Source organism: Amblyomma mixtum, chromosome 3, assembly GCF_055824585.1.
Source record: "Amblyomma mixtum isolate Tamu chromosome 3, ASM5582458v1, whole genome shotgun sequence".
In the NCBI taxonomy this organism is placed as follows: Eukaryota; Metazoa; Arthropoda; class Arachnida; order Ixodida; family Ixodidae; genus Amblyomma; species Amblyomma mixtum.
Genome location: NC_143014.1, coordinates 93,840,070 through 93,857,343, shown reverse-complemented (window position 1 = coordinate 93,857,343; position 17,274 = coordinate 93,840,070). Strand labels below are relative to the sequence as shown.

General features: G+C 49.4%; 1 protein-coding gene and 1 pseudogene across 3 annotated transcripts in view; one reads left to right on the top strand and one right to left on the bottom strand.

Annotated features, from left to right (window-relative positions):
- LOC149350982 (uncharacterized) overlaps positions 1-8,142 on the bottom strand; it is a 52,554-nt pseudogene extending 44,412 nt beyond the window's left edge. The window contains exon 1 of the transcript XR_016289324.1: positions 7,672-8,142. The product of XR_016289324.1 is annotated as an uncharacterized LOC149350982 (transcript). The remainder of the gene's footprint in view (positions 1-7,671) is intronic.
- LOC149350981 (uncharacterized) lies at positions 7,040-17,035 on the top strand. 2 transcript variants are annotated; one of them, XM_089580165.1, is made up of 3 exons: positions 7,040-7,569; positions 8,503-8,550; positions 8,609-17,035. In XM_089580165.1, exon 3 carries the CDS (start codon positions 8,727-8,729, stop codon positions 14,937-14,939), a length of 6,213 nt encoding a protein of 2,070 aa, XP_089436291.1. In that variant the 5' UTR covers positions 7,040-7,569; positions 8,503-8,550; positions 8,609-8,726; the 3' UTR covers positions 14,940-17,035. The 2 variants fall into 2 exon arrangements, with proteins under 2 accessions (XP_089436291.1, XP_089436292.1); XM_089580166.1 differs by lacking the exon at positions 7,040-7,569 and adding an exon at positions 7,979-8,322.
- Positions 17,036-17,274: the final 239 nt, after the last annotated feature.

Below are 17,274 nucleotides of genomic sequence, written 5' to 3'. Positions count from 1 at the left end.
AGACTGCCATGCACAGCTCTCCACAAGGGTGTGGTAGCACCTGTTCATGTCTTCTGGGCAGCAGGGAATTATATTGGTCAAAATATGCGCACCTCGCCCCTATGGCTATTAAGGGAGCCATCTCTCTCTCTCTCTCTCTCCACCCCTGCATGGCGCGGCACTTCTGCATGCGTCGGCAACGTTACATGGCCAACGTTCGGCTGGCCGCCGTCGTGCATTAGCGAGGTGCGGAAAGCATCATTATGTCCCCAGTGCACACTGATATATTTCCTCGTACCGAGAAAAGGTTATCAAAGCAACGGATGCCTACGCCACAGGAAGCCAACACCTTCTGCGCAGTTAGCAAACGACCTCGGCTGCTACGTGGCAGAAAAAAGCGACCGTTCTCTTCAACGTATCTACTCAAGGCTATCTCTGAGGGACGTTGGACAACAGCAGCCTCACACGTAAAATAAGTCCCCAGGCCAAGAAAATGAAACCGGTGCCTAATACAATGCGGCGATGGATGTTTCAGCAAAGAGATGCAGCAACAATGCCGTCAGGAAGACGAATACAAAGTAAACACGCACGAGGTGGCGCATATGGATTGAAAGATGGTGTTTAGGGATGCGTAGTCTGAAGCCTGGTGGAATTATACAGTAGCTGAGACATGCGTTAAGCGTTAACAAACGTCAACGGGCGATCACGCGAGGTGAACTATCAGCATATGAAACGCGAAGTGCAGTTCGGCAAGCTCGCAACGGCAGGTTCAATCTGCGCTGCGCTGAGATGGGTGCTGGAGCCGTGTAAACGAGGCTATTTAATCCGCTGGAAAGCGGAGGTTAAAGTTCGCAAGCCGGGCACCGTACCTTGGCCACTTCGATGCCGTGCCACTGATGGAGCGGCTACCATGTCATCTCGATGACTGCCATCGTAAAATCTGGATCCGCCGCGGAGGCTCAGTGGCTATATGGCGCTCGGCTGTTGGGCACAAATTGACGCGTTCGATGGAGGCGGAATGCAGAAACGCCCGAATGCAGAGGTCTCGGCGCACGTTGAGAACCGCAGGTGGTCGAAATTAAAACTGGGGTCCTCCACCACCACCGCCTTCAAGGCAGCCGTACCTCCTCCACTACGGAGAGCCTCATAGCCCACCCACGGCGTAGTTTTGGTCCGTGAAAGTCATTACCCAATCACCAATCAGCACCCCGAACGGATAGTTGGTTGCCGGCGCGAAGAGACCTTACGCAGAGTCATAGCCTCACTCGCCTCTTCCCATATGAGTCGGAATACAAGCAACCAACGCCAATGTTCACAACGCGAAAAGACGACATGCAAGATGGAGTGGGGACGACAGGAGCGCTGTTTGTCATGTTCCATCACTTGAAAGCAAGGCACGACCGGTGCATGGGCTGGCAGGTGCGGTCGAGCCTCATCACGAAATGCCACCTCGTCTCTGGCTAATTAGTGCCATGGAGGCCTGATTTGACGCGAACTTCGCCGTGCTTACGCACAGCGCGGATCCTGTCTGCGCGCTTGTGCTGTGTTGCCACATCAGCGAGAACAGCTGTGCCAACCTGCGTATCGATCCCGGCCAGCACGCTGGGAATTAGCGAATCTTGGACATCTGCTGTTGGTCGGCCGTGGGACACAGCGAAGCTGCACAGCTACAACCCCCCTTTCCTATTTTCTTTGTTGCCTCGTGCGCTGTCGCCACCGGTTATCGCGGCGGCCGGCTCGCGATAGCACACCCTGATCGGCGGCCAGCCGTCGGGTCGGGGCAGGAAGCGTGGGCGGCCGGGGAAGTGCGCCCCTGTCGCGCCGAGCAAAGGGCGCCCCTGCTGCGCGGCCAAACTCGCCAATCGATTGTGGCCCAAGAAGGAGTCATCGCCGTCTCAGGCGGGGATTCCTGCCAGGACCGGTCTCCATGGCAACCTGACGTCACAAGCGCGCCTCCTGGCACCCTGGCCTCCGGGGGCCAGCATGGCGCCCAGTCGAGGGCCTCTTCTCCCCGCGAGCGTCAGCCCGCACCGAATCCGCCCTTCCAGCTGCTGCCTTGAGCGCAAACTGGTTTCCTGCTCGGGCTGCAGCCGCCAGACCCAGAGCCGCTTTCCGGCTCATCACGTTCAAAGCGGGAACAGTGAACAAAACCGCCGCCGCTCTGGACACCAGTGGCCCCACCGCCGCCCCATTTTCAGTGCGACGCAACAATGCAGTAACGCACGATTAGTCAGCTGCCACCCGCAACACCCTGCGCAGTGGCGTAACCGCCTTGTGTCGGTGACAATCAAACGCGAAGCCGAACACTCGTAGGCGCCCTCCAGTCACGGCAGGAAAAACAAAAATAACGGACAAGAACCACCTAATGCGCACAACTCCACCCGAGAGGCTTTGTGGCGCGTCGTTTCTCCCCTGCCAGCGGCGTTATTTAGTCCGGTGAAATATTTGCTTTAGTCCCAGCTTTGCTCAGTTTGCCAGTAAAGCTCGTACCCAGAGGCTCACCGGAGAGCGCTGCAGTACACAACAGTGCAGTTTTTAACAGGCACAGACGTCCACACACTGGTCTAGGGCGATTGGATGGAGCGCTCTAGTGAGCGGCAATGACAGGACTTCATATGGGCGCGGCAACTCTCAAGATCGCCTAGAAGATGCAGGACGCGATGTACCCACAGCACCTCGTTACATTTGCCGCTCCCTCCTCGACTGGATATAGCTTTTTGAGGCATGAGAAGCAAACCACCATCCACACAAAAGTGCATGCACGATAAGATACTCTTTCGAGCCCCAGGCCACTTGTAAATGACGCAATCATAATCAGCAGTGCACCGATCACCAGTGTGCGGAGCACTGTACTCTATACGCTATTCCGACCGGGCACGTATCCAGCGCGGTGGCTGGCCTTCCACGCCGACATTTCCAAGCTGCCCTACAAGGCCGCCACGCATTAATGAAATCAGGTGACCCGCCGCAGTGGCTTTGGCGTTCGGCTGCTCATCCTACGGTTGCGGGTTCGATCCCGGCCGCCGCCGTAGTACAAAAACGCCGTGCGCTGTGCGATGTCAGCGCACGTTAATGAACGCCCAGGTAGTCTAAATTAATCCGGAGCCCTTCACTGTCTTCCTCATAGCCCATGCGTCACTTTAATGAAATCATTCTAAAACAGCGCAGACAAGGACGACGGAAAGAAGCGTACAACACGAGCGCTCGTGGTGTACGTTTCTTTCCGTCGTCCTTGCCTTGTCCGCGCTGTTTTAGAATGAGTGCCTACCAACTCACTCAGTCTGCTACTTTGGCTTAATGAAATCAGGAAGCTAAAAGAACCCGCAAAATGAGCCTTTATGAAGCGTGGCTTTTGCGTAAGCGATACCGTGGCCCGACTGTGCAAATCGATCTGGTCTCCCCCGTTTGTTCTCGGGCTAATCATCCGCACGATTAGACTCGGGAGACAACGCTCGACGTCTTCACCAAAATGTACACAGGGAGCAAAACTCCAATCTGATCATCCGCGAAATAAAAAAAAAAAAAGCTCGCATTTGAAAAAACTGCTGGGCGACGACGTCCCACAAATACATTTCTATGAGTTCCCGCGCCACGGCGGCATGCGCAGCCGACGAACGGCCGGGCGCCGCTGCTGCCGGGTAGAGCAGCGCCGCAAAGATGGCGGCAGCTCCCTCCCCGAGGCCAGGTGGGAGGCCGCAGCGCGCGTGCGGCAGATCATCTGGCTCAAGGACGCCGCCTGCTTCCTCTTTCGAGCGCCGAGCAGAAGCCGCGCAGCCCCAGTTGGCCCCGGCTGGACAGCCACGCGGCGGCGGCTGCAGCTATCGACCGGGGATGTGTGCTCTCCGAGGAAGCCGTGACAAGCGCCCGCAGTGTGGGGCGAAGCGACGCCACGTCAACAGATACACACGCACTGCAGACCAAAGGGCGCGAAGCATGCCCCTTGTGAATTTGCTGTCTGCGCGTGAGGTTGCGCAGGCGGCATGCTTAGTGCTGGGCTGCAACAAGCACAAGCTTTGGTGCGGAGAAATTGGAGGAAAGGGGGGCGAGGGTGTAAGAAGGGAGGGTACTCGTAGCGTCAATTTGAATGCCGCTGTTCCAAAATTGCTGCTGAGTTATGACCGGCAACTTACGCACTATCTTTATTATATGCCTGTGCCTGCCTATAACAGCTGACTTTTTAACAGCACCGCTGTCCTGCGTATGCTGATCAACCGCCCGCACGCGCATTTCCGTAAACGAAATTTAGCCGACAAAGTGTAAACTTGGACAAGCTAGTCCCACCCAGTCGGAACAGCGCAAATACAGGGTTACGAAAAAAGCCATCTTGGCGCAAATCTTACCGAAGCCAAAACAGAATACACATCTCACCCCGCTCCCAACCACTCCCATGAGAAAGTGACATCACATTTTCCACTACTACAGCAACACCGACTCTTTTTAAAGCGACCGGACCTCGAACGATTAAACGTCATTCCATAGTGCATGTACAGACACGAACACTGCACGTACTGCACATACAGACACGAATAAAGTCTCGCTTGGCTAGCTGACAATCTACGAGCAAGCCGACGGCTGCTCCAAAAAAAGCATTCGTTCAATGCTGGCCTCGGAATGCCGTTGCCAGCGGAACGAAGAAAATCCCAACGCACCGATCACACCGTGTGTGAAAGGGCAACGCGTCTCGCCCGGCGCACGATCGAAGCAGCACGGGGTGCATCGAACAATGGCACCCCGGCCGCTCTCGGGGGCGGGCCATTCTCAGATCGTGAACTGCCTAGAGGCGGACGAACGTGTGTCGCCGCAGCTGCGCGACACTTGCCTAGCATGGTCGCCAGAGCGTCCTGCGGAGCCGCGCCCACACGCTGCTGCCGGGCGGCCCGGTAAAACGTGCGGGGCCTCCTGCAGGCAACACCGCCGCCATGCTGCTGCATCAGCCAGTCTCATAAAAACGGGGGCGGCATCTAACACCTGATAAGATAGTCGCCCATCAACACCCACCGGACCAGGGCTCTCCGAACGCGCCGGGGGCCAAGGAAGAGGGCACCGGAGAATGCCGGAGGGGATGCAGGAAACACGCTTGCCCCAGCCCAAAGCACGAACCCCTCGATACCCCGGTCAGTCAGTGAATTACAACGAAGCAAGCCCATTCGCTCGCAGAAAACTAATTCAGCGCGAAAAATAGGTAACAGCGGATTAGACAAAATGGCTGCGGTTCAAACGGCACTGAAACTCGAAACGGTGCTCTACTAGAAATGCAGGCAAGTCAGCGTTGCAGCCGCTTCCCAGAGCGGAAGGACAAATAATGACAAAGTTTCTTGGCGGCTTTCCTGCCGAGACAGAAGCGTGAGCCGCAGAACGCTCAGAGGCTCAAAATAAACGGCAGCTTAGCGCAGGGTACAACCGCCATGTATTCGGTCAGTGGCGAAAAGCTTCAGTTACTGTGGGCGGGCAAATTGATGATCCGTAGCAATGAACAGCGCAGAAATAAAACAGGCGAAATGGCGCTGCACCATGAGGGATATCTCTAACTGTAGGAACTACGGCCTAGAGCCATTGTCAGGCGAATGCGGAGTAATCAGCAGGAACGATGCACAGATCGCAACGACGATTGTTGAGGCCATATAGGTAGATTTCGCTACGTTCGAACCAAGAATTGCGCTATATATAAATCGGGCCCAGCAGATTCATCAGCAGTATTATATGAGCACACAAGCTAGCCTGGATGTATACTTCCTTCTCGGGTACGCTCTCTTTCCTTCTTTTATTTACTATTTTGGGCATGATTGATGAGAAGAACAGAATCCTTCTGTCCGTGCCCTCCTTTCGCGCTTTCAGAAGATAAGCGTTGGCCGGTATGCGCATGGAACATTTTGCGCAAAGCAGTAGCTAAACTCCGTTTACTGCGTCCCTGAGCATTCTCGTGTTAGATCTTTATGTACAATTATCTCATCTCGGAGATGCCACTCAGGCGCACGAAAATTCTCGCGTACGCCACACTCCGGTGCACGCCATAGCAAGGGGTCCGAACCCAAAGGTCTCCTTCCAATGTCAATGACAGGCCAAATTCGAAAAACAGAAGGCCCCACGTGCTTGATATGATTCTCCAACTATACGCCCACGCTGCGCAGGTGCGGTCATACATACAGGCAGAGCTCATAGCGGCTAACAAAAGAGCGCCGCAGCAGATCTGCAATACACTGTGAAACGAGCATCGTGGTGGATCCATATGCTCCCGAAATCCAACACGTCTGAACAGCGCTACAAGCAGATCATATGGCTACAAAAACGAACGCAAAATATGGCACAACAAAAAAAGCTGGCCTGCACAAAGCTAGTGGTGAGGAAAACAAAAAAAAAAAGAAAAATGTACCAGCTCTAAAACCTTGCTTTCGGACTCCACTCTGTTAACAAATTTATATTGGCAAAACGTAAAACACCGCATATACCGTCAAACTCTTCGTTCTAGACCCCCCCACACACACACACATATAAATGAGGTTAATATATCAGTTCCTCACGTTAGAAACAAAAGAACAGTTCAGCTACAAGAACATGATTAAGCAAGTTGCTGCCTCCTTATTGGCCCAACATTCCTCTGCTAATGTACGACCGTAAACTTCAGGTGGATTTTTATGATCAGTACATAACAAATTTAGCTCCTAAGTTCTATGCACACGCTACTAATCGCACTAAACTGCAAATCATTATGCGAAACCTCCGTCAATAAGCGTGGCTCAAATGGGTCAAGGTCACTATATTTATAATACCGTAAACGATAAATTAATGGCATCACTGCAAATAGAAAAAAACAACTTATCCTTGTTAATAAGGCATGTATGCACGTATAAATTCAAAAACCATTAATGAAGGTATGTACTCCAGGTAGGCAAGCTACTACAAGACTCTAGTACACAGCACTCAAACATCTAGCAGCATAAATTTGATTGCATGTTTGCTCGCTCCCGAGGTATTCGTAATGCGTATATTTACTTCCCCCCCCCCCCCCCCCCCCCTTTCAGAAGACTTTCAACACTACAGTGGCCAGTCGGCCCGCCCGTAAGACATCTTACTGTCTTTACGGAGCTCAGCAATGAGCGCTTCCCGGGGTTAACGCTGATATAAACAGGTCACTGTTGTTATTGACCATTGACCAAAACGCCAGGAAACACGCGTCAAAACAGGCTATGCAAGCGCGAAGGTAGTACGGGAGACGGACGGACGGAGACACCCACGTCTGGCAGAGCCTCATGCGGAGCAGCCACAAGCAGGAGGGCTGACCAGGAGAAGCATCACGTGATCCTGGCAGAGCTACCAGAGCGGCAGCGCACAGAGCGGAGTCAGGCCAGGCCCTCAGCGGATCCTCCGACGGGTCGCTGCTAGCGATACCCACGCTTGCGTCGCGGAGGTTCGTTCACTCGGCGTCAAGAATACGCACGATGCGACTGGATCACTAATGACACAAGAACCCTGCGGCCATCCGTGAAAAGCGCCGAAGACTCTTGCACTGTTGGCAAAGGCCAACATGGCGCCTCGGGCCTTGTCTGGCCAGCTACGAAGTGACGCCGCTGCTCGCATTGACACCGGAATCAGGTGAGCGGTCCTTTCAATCATTAGCGCGCAGTTCAGAACTCAAGAGTGGGAGCTACGCAGAGCGACAGTCAGTTCGCACCTATGTGTAGCCATGGTACCCACCGGTGCCGCGTACCGGAGGACGTCTGTGCTCGTCCGAACTTTGCGCTGGATGGGGAACCATGTTGGGAGGGCCGCCGAGTGATACCGACATGCCATCCGGCTGCGGCTGAAGCACTGTGACATGTTGACGCTACGTGCATGTCCGTAGTCGAAGCATTACATAACGTAGTCGGAAGAGAGGAGTTGTGCGGGGACACAGAAACTGCAAATCCGCCTTGGTGCATCGGCGAGAAGAGCTTGACGCTGTAGCGGGCAACACTGAGCGAGCTGCTTCGGTTTTCTTTGTTGTTTGTTTCTTATTGTCGCTCGCGGCGATGGCGATCCGCCGGGGTTGGTCGGGAGCAGCTCCTTGCATCGGCAAGCGGTAGTAGACAACGTTGGACTCTGGAAGCATGCTCGGTACTCTTAAATAATGCACCGTGAATGCGGCAAGCGTTTGCAAGAGCGTGCTGGAGCACTTACCGTGATTTTTCGGCGCGGAGTAGCACGGTACGGAGCGGCTTCAGCGAGCGCACGTTGTTCCGTCCGCGTCCGGATGGTCCAAGCAGCCTGCGTCCATGACCACACCGTGCAGACCAATGGGCTGTATCGCTTCCGAGCAAAACAGTACCGCATGGCCATTGCCCGCTGCACTGCTGTGCTCATGAAACAGTAGGTTCATTCTCTGATAAGATAGCTATGCAGTCCTTGTGGCCTGCTGTGGGATATTTCGTGCTGTGGACGCCTTCACCATTCGCGAGTGGTGCTGTATGACTGAACTTATACAATTAACTGCGTTTTATTCTGTCTCTCTCCTCCTCCCACCTCCCGTTTTTTTTTTTCTTATTGCAGCCCAAATTCAAGACTTACTGGATCATGAAGCTCATCTTTAAATAAGCTGTGAGTCTTTACACTGGAAGTGGTTGACTTGTGCCTGACGTACCTGGTGTCCTTACAGGGTTACAGAACACATCTTGCTGGCTGTTGTATCGTGAAGTGCAAGTCTGGCTGCGCCAACAGTAAAGTTGACTGCTTTGTCCTATGTTGCTGTGGTTGGAGACAGGACAGCAAGCGACATGAAGCCTGGATTCCTCACCATGCCGAGTTATAGGTGTGAAAGCTGCACGTTTGTTGGCAAGAACAGAAAACACCTAGCGAACCATGTAGCCTTAAACCACAGCACCCGCGTGTATAGGTGCAGCCTTTGTGCGTTTGTTACTCGCTACCAGGCCAACTTTTACCGGCACAGACGGAGTATCCACAAGCTTAATAGTGCCAACGTATGTGAAATGTGTGGCCAGCTGTGTGACAACCAAGATGAGCTTGTGGCGCATACCTCTAATGAACACCCGCAGTTCTTGGATGTGCTACTGAGGAAGCTGGAAGCCAAGAGAGTGCGCTATGCGAAGTATGCTGCAAAAATGAACATGGAAGATGGAGACACTGCCCGTGCATCTGCTGAAAAAATAGTTGCAAAAAACCTAGACCCAGAACTGGTCACTGGCGACATTAGTGATCAGGTTCACCTTCAAAATGGTGTTCCTGAAGAGCAGGATGAAGGTGTTGAACAGTCAAAAAAGAGGCCTCGCGAGAGTTCGCCACCGGTGTCTAACAAAAAAGGGCGTACAGGAAGACGAACGTACACCTGTGCAGAATGTGACTTGGTAACCAAATGGCCGCGAGAATTTCTCAGCCATAGGCGAGACGTTCATGGTGATCGCATTAGCATTCATGAATGCCCTTTCTGTGAGTATGCTTCCAAACAGCCACAGAAACTACAGAGGCACTGCAATATTGTCCACAAGGAAGAGATGTACGGTGAAAAGTCGCGGCATTTGGTCAAAACAGCATCACCTGCATCAACACCAGCCCCTTCTGCTGAAATCAGAGTGCACATTCAAGAGAAAATGTTCAAGTGCAGCAGCTGTAACTTCCATGCCAAGAGCAAAATTCATGTAGAAGAACATGAAAAGACAGTGCATCTGAAGCGGCGATTCTATCGTTGCCAGCAGTGTGGCTATGTGTGCCATGAAAAAGGTCGTTACACTCGCCATATGCGTTTTCACAGTTTACCAAAAATCAAATGCCAGTTCTGCAACTTCCAGACCTGCTACAAATGGAACATGGATCGACACCTCAAGTACCATACTTCAGATGGTGAGTTCCGTTGCAACAAGTGCGGTTTCATGACCATGACTCGTAAAAGCCTCACTGCCCATTGCTTGCACCACCACAATGAACTTTTGAAGGATGCTACCGATAGTGAGGGAGAAAACACTGAACGTGAAAATGTGGATGATGATGAGGACAGACTCATGATTGACGAAGATGCTGCTGAGGACTCCACCTCACCACCGCCTCTCAAAATGACTCTGAAGCGAACTGGAGAGATTGCTATGGTAGAAAACAGTGAAGGGACAATGCGGAAATGTCAGTATTGTCCTCAGCAAGTCCTGTGGCCATCGGAGCTTAAACGACATGAAGCAACTCATTTTAAAATGAATAAGAAGCATGGATGCCCACTTTGCCATATTCGTTTTGACCAGCTTGATCACCTTGAACAGCATGTAATGCTAGACCACCAAGAAGAGCCGAGTGAAAAGAACAGTAGTGATGCTGTTGCTGCTGGGACGACAAGTGCACCGATCATCATAGAGCTGGGCAAGACTGATGATTCGACTTCTCGAGCTAACTATTCTGGCTCTACTCAAGCACTTGACATCTCTATCAAGAGCAAGCAGCCCATGCATGTGTGCCAACGCTGTGGCTATACTACGCGATGGATTTCAGAACTGAGAAAGCATGAATTAATCCATGGAAACTTGAAACCCTTCAAGTGCACCTACTGCTCCTACACAAGCCGTTGGAAAGGCGACATGACGCGCCATGTTTTCCGAATGCACAAGGAGAACACTGGTGCAGCTGACGCTAATCCCAGTGAAGATCCAGAACATGCCAAGTCCAGCCATGTCTTGCGGTTCTTGCTGTCACAACCTAAAAATGCTGATCATGACTATGACTCCAAGGCTGCAGAACCATCCCTCAGCAAGGATAGTGGGGCATTGACTGGAAAGTTTCTTGCAAAGCCTCCTGAAAGTCAGTGTTCATTCCAAGTTCCTGTAGGAGTAACCAGGATCGTACAGAAATACAAGTGTCCACAGTGTTCATTTCTGACCCGAACAGCATCGCGCTTTCATGTCCATATGATACAGCATCTCAATAAAAGACCCTTCATGTGCTCAATTTGCAGCTATCGCTCCAACTGGCAATGGGATGTTAACAAGCATATCAAAAGCAAGTCTGGCAATGACCCAAAACACAAGAAGGCTGAGCTAGTAGTTATGGATGAAACTGGCTTCAAGAATTATGCAAAGTACAAGATTCATCTTGTGGATGTAGAGGAATCCTCAAAAGGTGACAAAGTTCTTCAGCCTGCACAACCTACCAGGCTGAGTCAAGACGAAGTGCAACTGATTCGTCCTGATGAGACGGAGAACATAGTGGTAACGCCTGATATACTGTATGGAGACCAAGATTACCAAGATGATTTAGTAGCTCCTATCCCTGAATCAAGTGCTAACCAGCAGGTTCTATATTGTGGCCACTGCAGCTTCAATCATACCGAACGCAAAGCAGTTCTGTCACATTTGGGCTCACATGCATCAGTAAAACCCTATCGTTGCCGTCTTTGCAACTTTGTTTCAAAGTGGTACCACATTGTCCTGATGCATGTACGGCATCGACATAACACAGGTCCGAAACACATAGAAAATAATGTTTCTTTTGTAGAAGAGGGCAACACATTTCGTTTGAAAGAAGAAGAAGAACCTCCTATACCTCTTGCACCGCAGAACGCTGAGCCAAAGATTTTCAAATGCAACACATGCCCTTACCGATGCTCAAAGGTGTGCCACATGGAGTTTCACATGAAGCAGCATGTGCCTAAAGAGGGGGCTATTTACAAGTGTAAGTATTGCCCATACTATGCCAATGTCAAAAAGACTTTGTCCCGTCACATGAAACTGCATAAAGAAGAGCAACAGCCAGCCACAGAAGTCCTTCCTCGCCTGCTTGTGAAGGCAGATATGAAGAAACATGCCTGTGAGCATTGTCCGTACACCTCTGATAATAAAACTCAGTACCTGTACCACAAGCAGTTCCATCGGCCCAATAAGAACGCCCCTCACAAATGCACCCATTGCAATTATTGGTCAACCCACAGTCACCTGATGGCCCAGCACCAAAAGATACACAGATCTGCAGATGGGAGGCCATTGGATGGGGCGGCTCATAGTGGCGGAATCCAGACAATGACAACAATGGTGAATGGCACTGCCCACCGCATGTTCAAATGTCGATTCTGTCCCCTGACCAACAAGCGCAGGGCTAATGTGAAGATCCATGAACGCATGCATACTGCATCGAAGGGGGCCAAATTCCAGTGTGTTCTTTGTAGCTACCGATGCAACAACACTGGGGTTCTTGCCAGCCACATGAAGCTTCACAAAGCAGACAACCCATCGCTGGACTTGAACCGTATGAAGACATTCTGTGAAAATCTCAATGCACTGCCTCCCAGGCCAGCAGTTGCCAAAAAGAGTGTTCCTGAGTCGGCAGCTGCAGCTGCACAAAGGTCCGAGTTCACAGCATTAAAGGACAAGCTGAAGTCACCATCACGCAAGAAGATATTCAGCTACTTTTGTGACAAATGCCCTGCCATGTTCAAAAGCCACACTGACTTGGACACACATAGGACGTACCACAACTCTGCTCATCTGTATCCATGCCACCTGTGTGACTACAGAGCCAGACACAAGCCTCATCTGCACAAGCACCTTCTTGTCCATACACCAGAGTATGCAGAACGCCAAAATGGCTTTACATTGGCTGAGATTCGCAGCCAAGATCGCAGCCAGCAGCCAGAGTCTGCCACCCCTCCTGCAGCTCCAGCTGCTGCTGATCAGATGTTACTTCTGGAGAAAGCCGAGACTCGTGCCTTTGTGGATGCTGGCTCTCAGAGCATGGGAGTCCAGTTGCACCGCTGCATTCGCTGCCCTGCAGCTTTTCAGAAAGCAACAACTCTGGAGTATCATCTAAGTCTGCATGGTAGCGCAGGTGTCTATGCCTGCCACTTCTGCAACTATGCAGCCAACAGCGCAGCTAATGTGAGTGCACACACGCACCTCCACTACCGAGGTGCACTGAAGCAGAAACAACCTCCCAAGATGTTTCGCTGCGACAAATGCCCTGCATCATTTTCGAAGTACAATCGATTTGAAAGTCACCTTACCCTTCATGGACGCAATGAACGATTTCGTTGCTCACACTGTGACTACTCTGTCAAGTTTGCGGCAAATCTCGTCAAGCATCGTAAGCTCCACGAAGTCCTTGTGCCCGAGTCGAAGCAGCCGAAAGTAGAGCCTCCTGCACCACTTACGGTTACAAGCACTCCTCAGCCACCTGAAAATGGTTCTGAGCCAAGCACTGCTCTGCCTTTGTCAGACAGTGCACCAACTGCTGCCACACCAGCAGTTGTTGAAGAAAAGCGTGTATACATCTGCAGCAAATGCCCGTACGCATTCCATCGGCGCGAGACTGTTGTGAACCATCTTCAGCGCCACGGTACTTCAGAAGGACTGTGCTGTACTTTCTGCGATTACCGGTCAGTACACATGTCAACTTTACGAGACCATACAAGGTGTCATTTTCAGCCGATGCGTCACTACAAGCCACAGGCATATATGAAATGCGATTCGTTGGAGATTTGGAGTACTGCCAGTGATGGCACCAGGACACTGGTGTTTCGAGATGATGGCGACGAAAAGTATTTCCCAAAACTTGATGACTGTGATGATGCTGGTGAGGATGACACATTATCGAGCCCTGCTTCCACACCAGCCTCCTCTGGATCGTGTTCAGCTTCAACGGCATCCAGCTCTCCTCAGCTGCACTTGAACAGCAAAGATCTTGAGCCTGCAGTTTTGAAGCCTGTCAAGCGCGAGACAGATGATGTGGTTCTAGCAAGCAAGGAAACGCTTGAGGAATTGGTGAGCAATGTTGTTGTGCTCAACGATGAAAAAGAAGAAATGCCTCCTGGTTGCAAGACACAAGTAGTCAATATTGTAGTTTTAGATGGCACCAAGCAATTGAATGAGGTTGGAGGAGAAGTTGGACAAGCAGAACACAAGTCTGAAAGTGAAACTGACTTTAAAGATGATGATGGGGAGAGTGCTCAGGATTTGTTCAACCGTATTTGCAATCCTGATGCCATGGAATATGAAGATTTGGAAGATGAGAAGGATGTGTACTGTGAAACACTCAGTGAAGATCCAGATGTTGCTGATGAAGTTGAATGTGAAACTGTGGAGGAGGATTCGATAGAGTCTGAAGCACTTGCAGCAGATGCTGAACCCATGCTGAAGGCTCCTAATAAGCATGCTGAGCGCACTGAATTTTTGGATATCACTGAAGCACCTGATTGTGAAATGTCAGCTGAGTGCAAGGACATGTTTCTGCATAGTGTAGAGTGTGAAAGTGAACATATGACAGCAGATGTTCCTGATGGTGTAGCAGCTTCATCTTTGGTCACTGATAAAAGCCTGACAGAAGTAATAGAAACAGGTGTAACTTCTGAAATATCGCAAGTAAAGAAATTTGAAGAGAGCAAACCTGTGTGCTCAAGAATTGATCCACAGGATCATTCAGTAGCAACAGCTCCCAATGACAGCCCATGTGTTGGTCTAAAAGAAGCAGCTATATCAGATTTGGCCAATGATTTTGAGCTAAAAGATTGTGGCGTTGAGGTTGCGGGGTACAATTTAGAGCCTGACACATGTAGCCAAGCTAAAACACAGGATGTGCATGATGATTTCATTGAGCCTAGTGTTCTGCAAAGCAGCTCAAGGCACAGTTATGTGCCAGTAAGCCAAGGTGTTATCAGCATAACTGTTTGTAAAAGCAGTGAAGATTCTTGCACAGCTGAAAATGATTGCACTCAGGATGGGGAAGATACTCAAGTACTGCACAGTGTGTCAAGCTTGGGCGTTGATGCACATTGCCAGAGAGCAGCGGAAGAAATTGAAGCTGACGAGATCAGTAAGTGCAGATCAGACCCTGATGCAATGTCCTGCATTGTGCCAGACGATGTAGTGGAGATTGAAATTGGCTCATCACTGCCCACCATTAAAGCGGACCCTGGTGGTGATACTGTACTTGTACCACAAGAGGTATTTGAAATGCAGTCCCCTACAGGGCTTCAGCGCAGCATTCTGGTCCCAGAGCTCAACTAAGGATGAAAAATTAAAAATTGACACTGGAGGCAAATCTGATGTAATTTGTACAGGGCGCTTCTACATCTGGCATGCCAGGTGTAGTTTTTGAGCCATTTGATGTATCTATGGAAGGGAAATTACAGTGAAGATCTTGCAAGGCATTTTTCATAACATACATTTTGCGTAGCAGTGGAGATTGTGCAACACTTCGTCGCTTATTTACTGCCGTTTCTTTTTTATTGTCGGGACGATTTCATGCGTTTTTTACTTTAGCACAGCGAAGATAGTGTGAACACTTTTTGTGGTAATTTTATTGTGATGCAAAGTTAGTATTTTTATCATGGTCAATATTTACAAATCTTTTTTTTGTGGCCTCTTGTGCACAAATACAGTAACTTGTTCAGTAACATTATTTTGATGTTTTATAGTTCAGTTATGTTTAGCGGGATCACAGTGTGTCAAGTTTGTTAAGTATAGCATTGTTTTGTCCTTTTTTATATGTGAAGAGTGTCTCTTTTTGACACAAACTTGCACGAAGGAATGTTTAGTCCTTCAATCCGGTCATCTTTTTGGACCTTGCGCTGGATACGCTCTCATCCTTGTATTTATATACCATTTTTTGCTTTTTTACATGTGTTTTAGTGCTCATTGGTTATACATTTGTCGTGAGCATGTACAGAACAGTTTTGTAGTAATTGTGTGCCACACCTCCTTTTGTAAGTTAATAACTTACTCCTCTAATTTTGTGAAGTCATTACACCGCTGTTTCATAGTTCATAGCACCGCACCTCTTTTGTTTAAAGTTGAATTGTACAGTAACCTGCATATTTATCTTGATACCTGTCAGAAGTTTTCTTCTGTACTACTGGCCTGTTTGAGCTCGAATTTCACACATTTACATTTCAAGGTCTGCTTTGTATCGTAAAGCATTTTGTGTGGCACTTGCCTGCCTGCTTTGTGTGGTAGAATTGGAAAGCTGTGCCAGCTGAGGGGACTGGTGTTGCGGTCTTCTGAGTGGGGAAGAACAAAAGCTGTGAAGGCTAGTGTCACCACTGTTGGTACAAGCAGTTGGCAGAGCTTGCCAACTACAATGGTTTTCCATATCCTGCTACGTGAATCAATCTTGTAGCCATGTCAGATGCATTACTGTTCAAAGCAGACCTCAATATGCAATCTATTCGGGAAGTTTGAGAGTGAACAAACTAGTTATATGGATGGTAGAATTTTCGATAGGTGTCAAGATTGATTATGTTATACCCAATTCCTTATTGTTTGTAGGTTCAAAGTGGTTCTTTACTGCATCATTTTGTAGTTATTCAATGTGCCACTTTTCTTCCATATGTGCAGAAGCTGAATCGTTTTTTTCTATTTATCTTTCTAATAAAACTTTTTAAAAAGCACTGTGCTGTACAATGGCTTAGCCTAACAAAATTGTCAACAGTATGACTGGAGACCTTCAGCCTCTTGAGCTTGCAAGTTTTTTCTAGTCAAGTTGACCATATCTGGTATGTAGTAACAGGACTATTACACGAAACTTGTGGTTGTGGGTTAATGTGTGCATTTGGTGCACAGTGTGTACATTTTAATATGAGAGTTGTACCCAAAACATCCTAAATCTGCCCCCCTTCCCTTTCTTGTTATTTAATCACCCTTATTTTGCTATAGTGTTGACTGTAACAGCTGCCTGTCTTTATGTTGGTATTATAGGTTCACCATCATACATTCATTGTGTATAGTTATTGCTGGCCTTGTGTGCACTGTGAGTATACATGGGTATGTGTGTGCAACAGCGTTTCAAATGGAAGATGGACCATTTGTGTTAGTCAACAGTTGTTGATTTATTACCTCACTTGATTTGTGCTTGCATCTAATAGCATGAAAAATTAAAGAGAGCAGCATAATTGCTTAAGATGTCACAAGTTCAGGTTGAACGAAATGTTGAAGTGCTGCTGAACTTTCGTTTGGTGGCAGAAGGGACCTTGCCACTTTCAAGGGCTCAATATTTCATCGTGAAGCTGGTTCAACCAAATTTTTTGTGAAGACCAAAAACCTTGTAGACGAACTGTCATGACTGTGTGTTTCACAATTGATAATAAAGGCGTCTTATTTCTTTTTATGCCACTTTGTGCAAAATATTTTAGCTTGGTACATAGGCAGCTTGCAGAGAGCATGCATTGATGCCATGTCTTTGTGTGCTTGGTCATTTACTGCATTACTGCCAACCCTGCTGATGTTGCTGCTGGTAGTGCTGCATGCTTCTTAGGAAGATGTCCAATCAAGTGTGTAAGGCACGGTGCAATACTTTTCACAATCCAAAATTACTGGTTCGATATTTGTTTGTGCTGGTCACAGG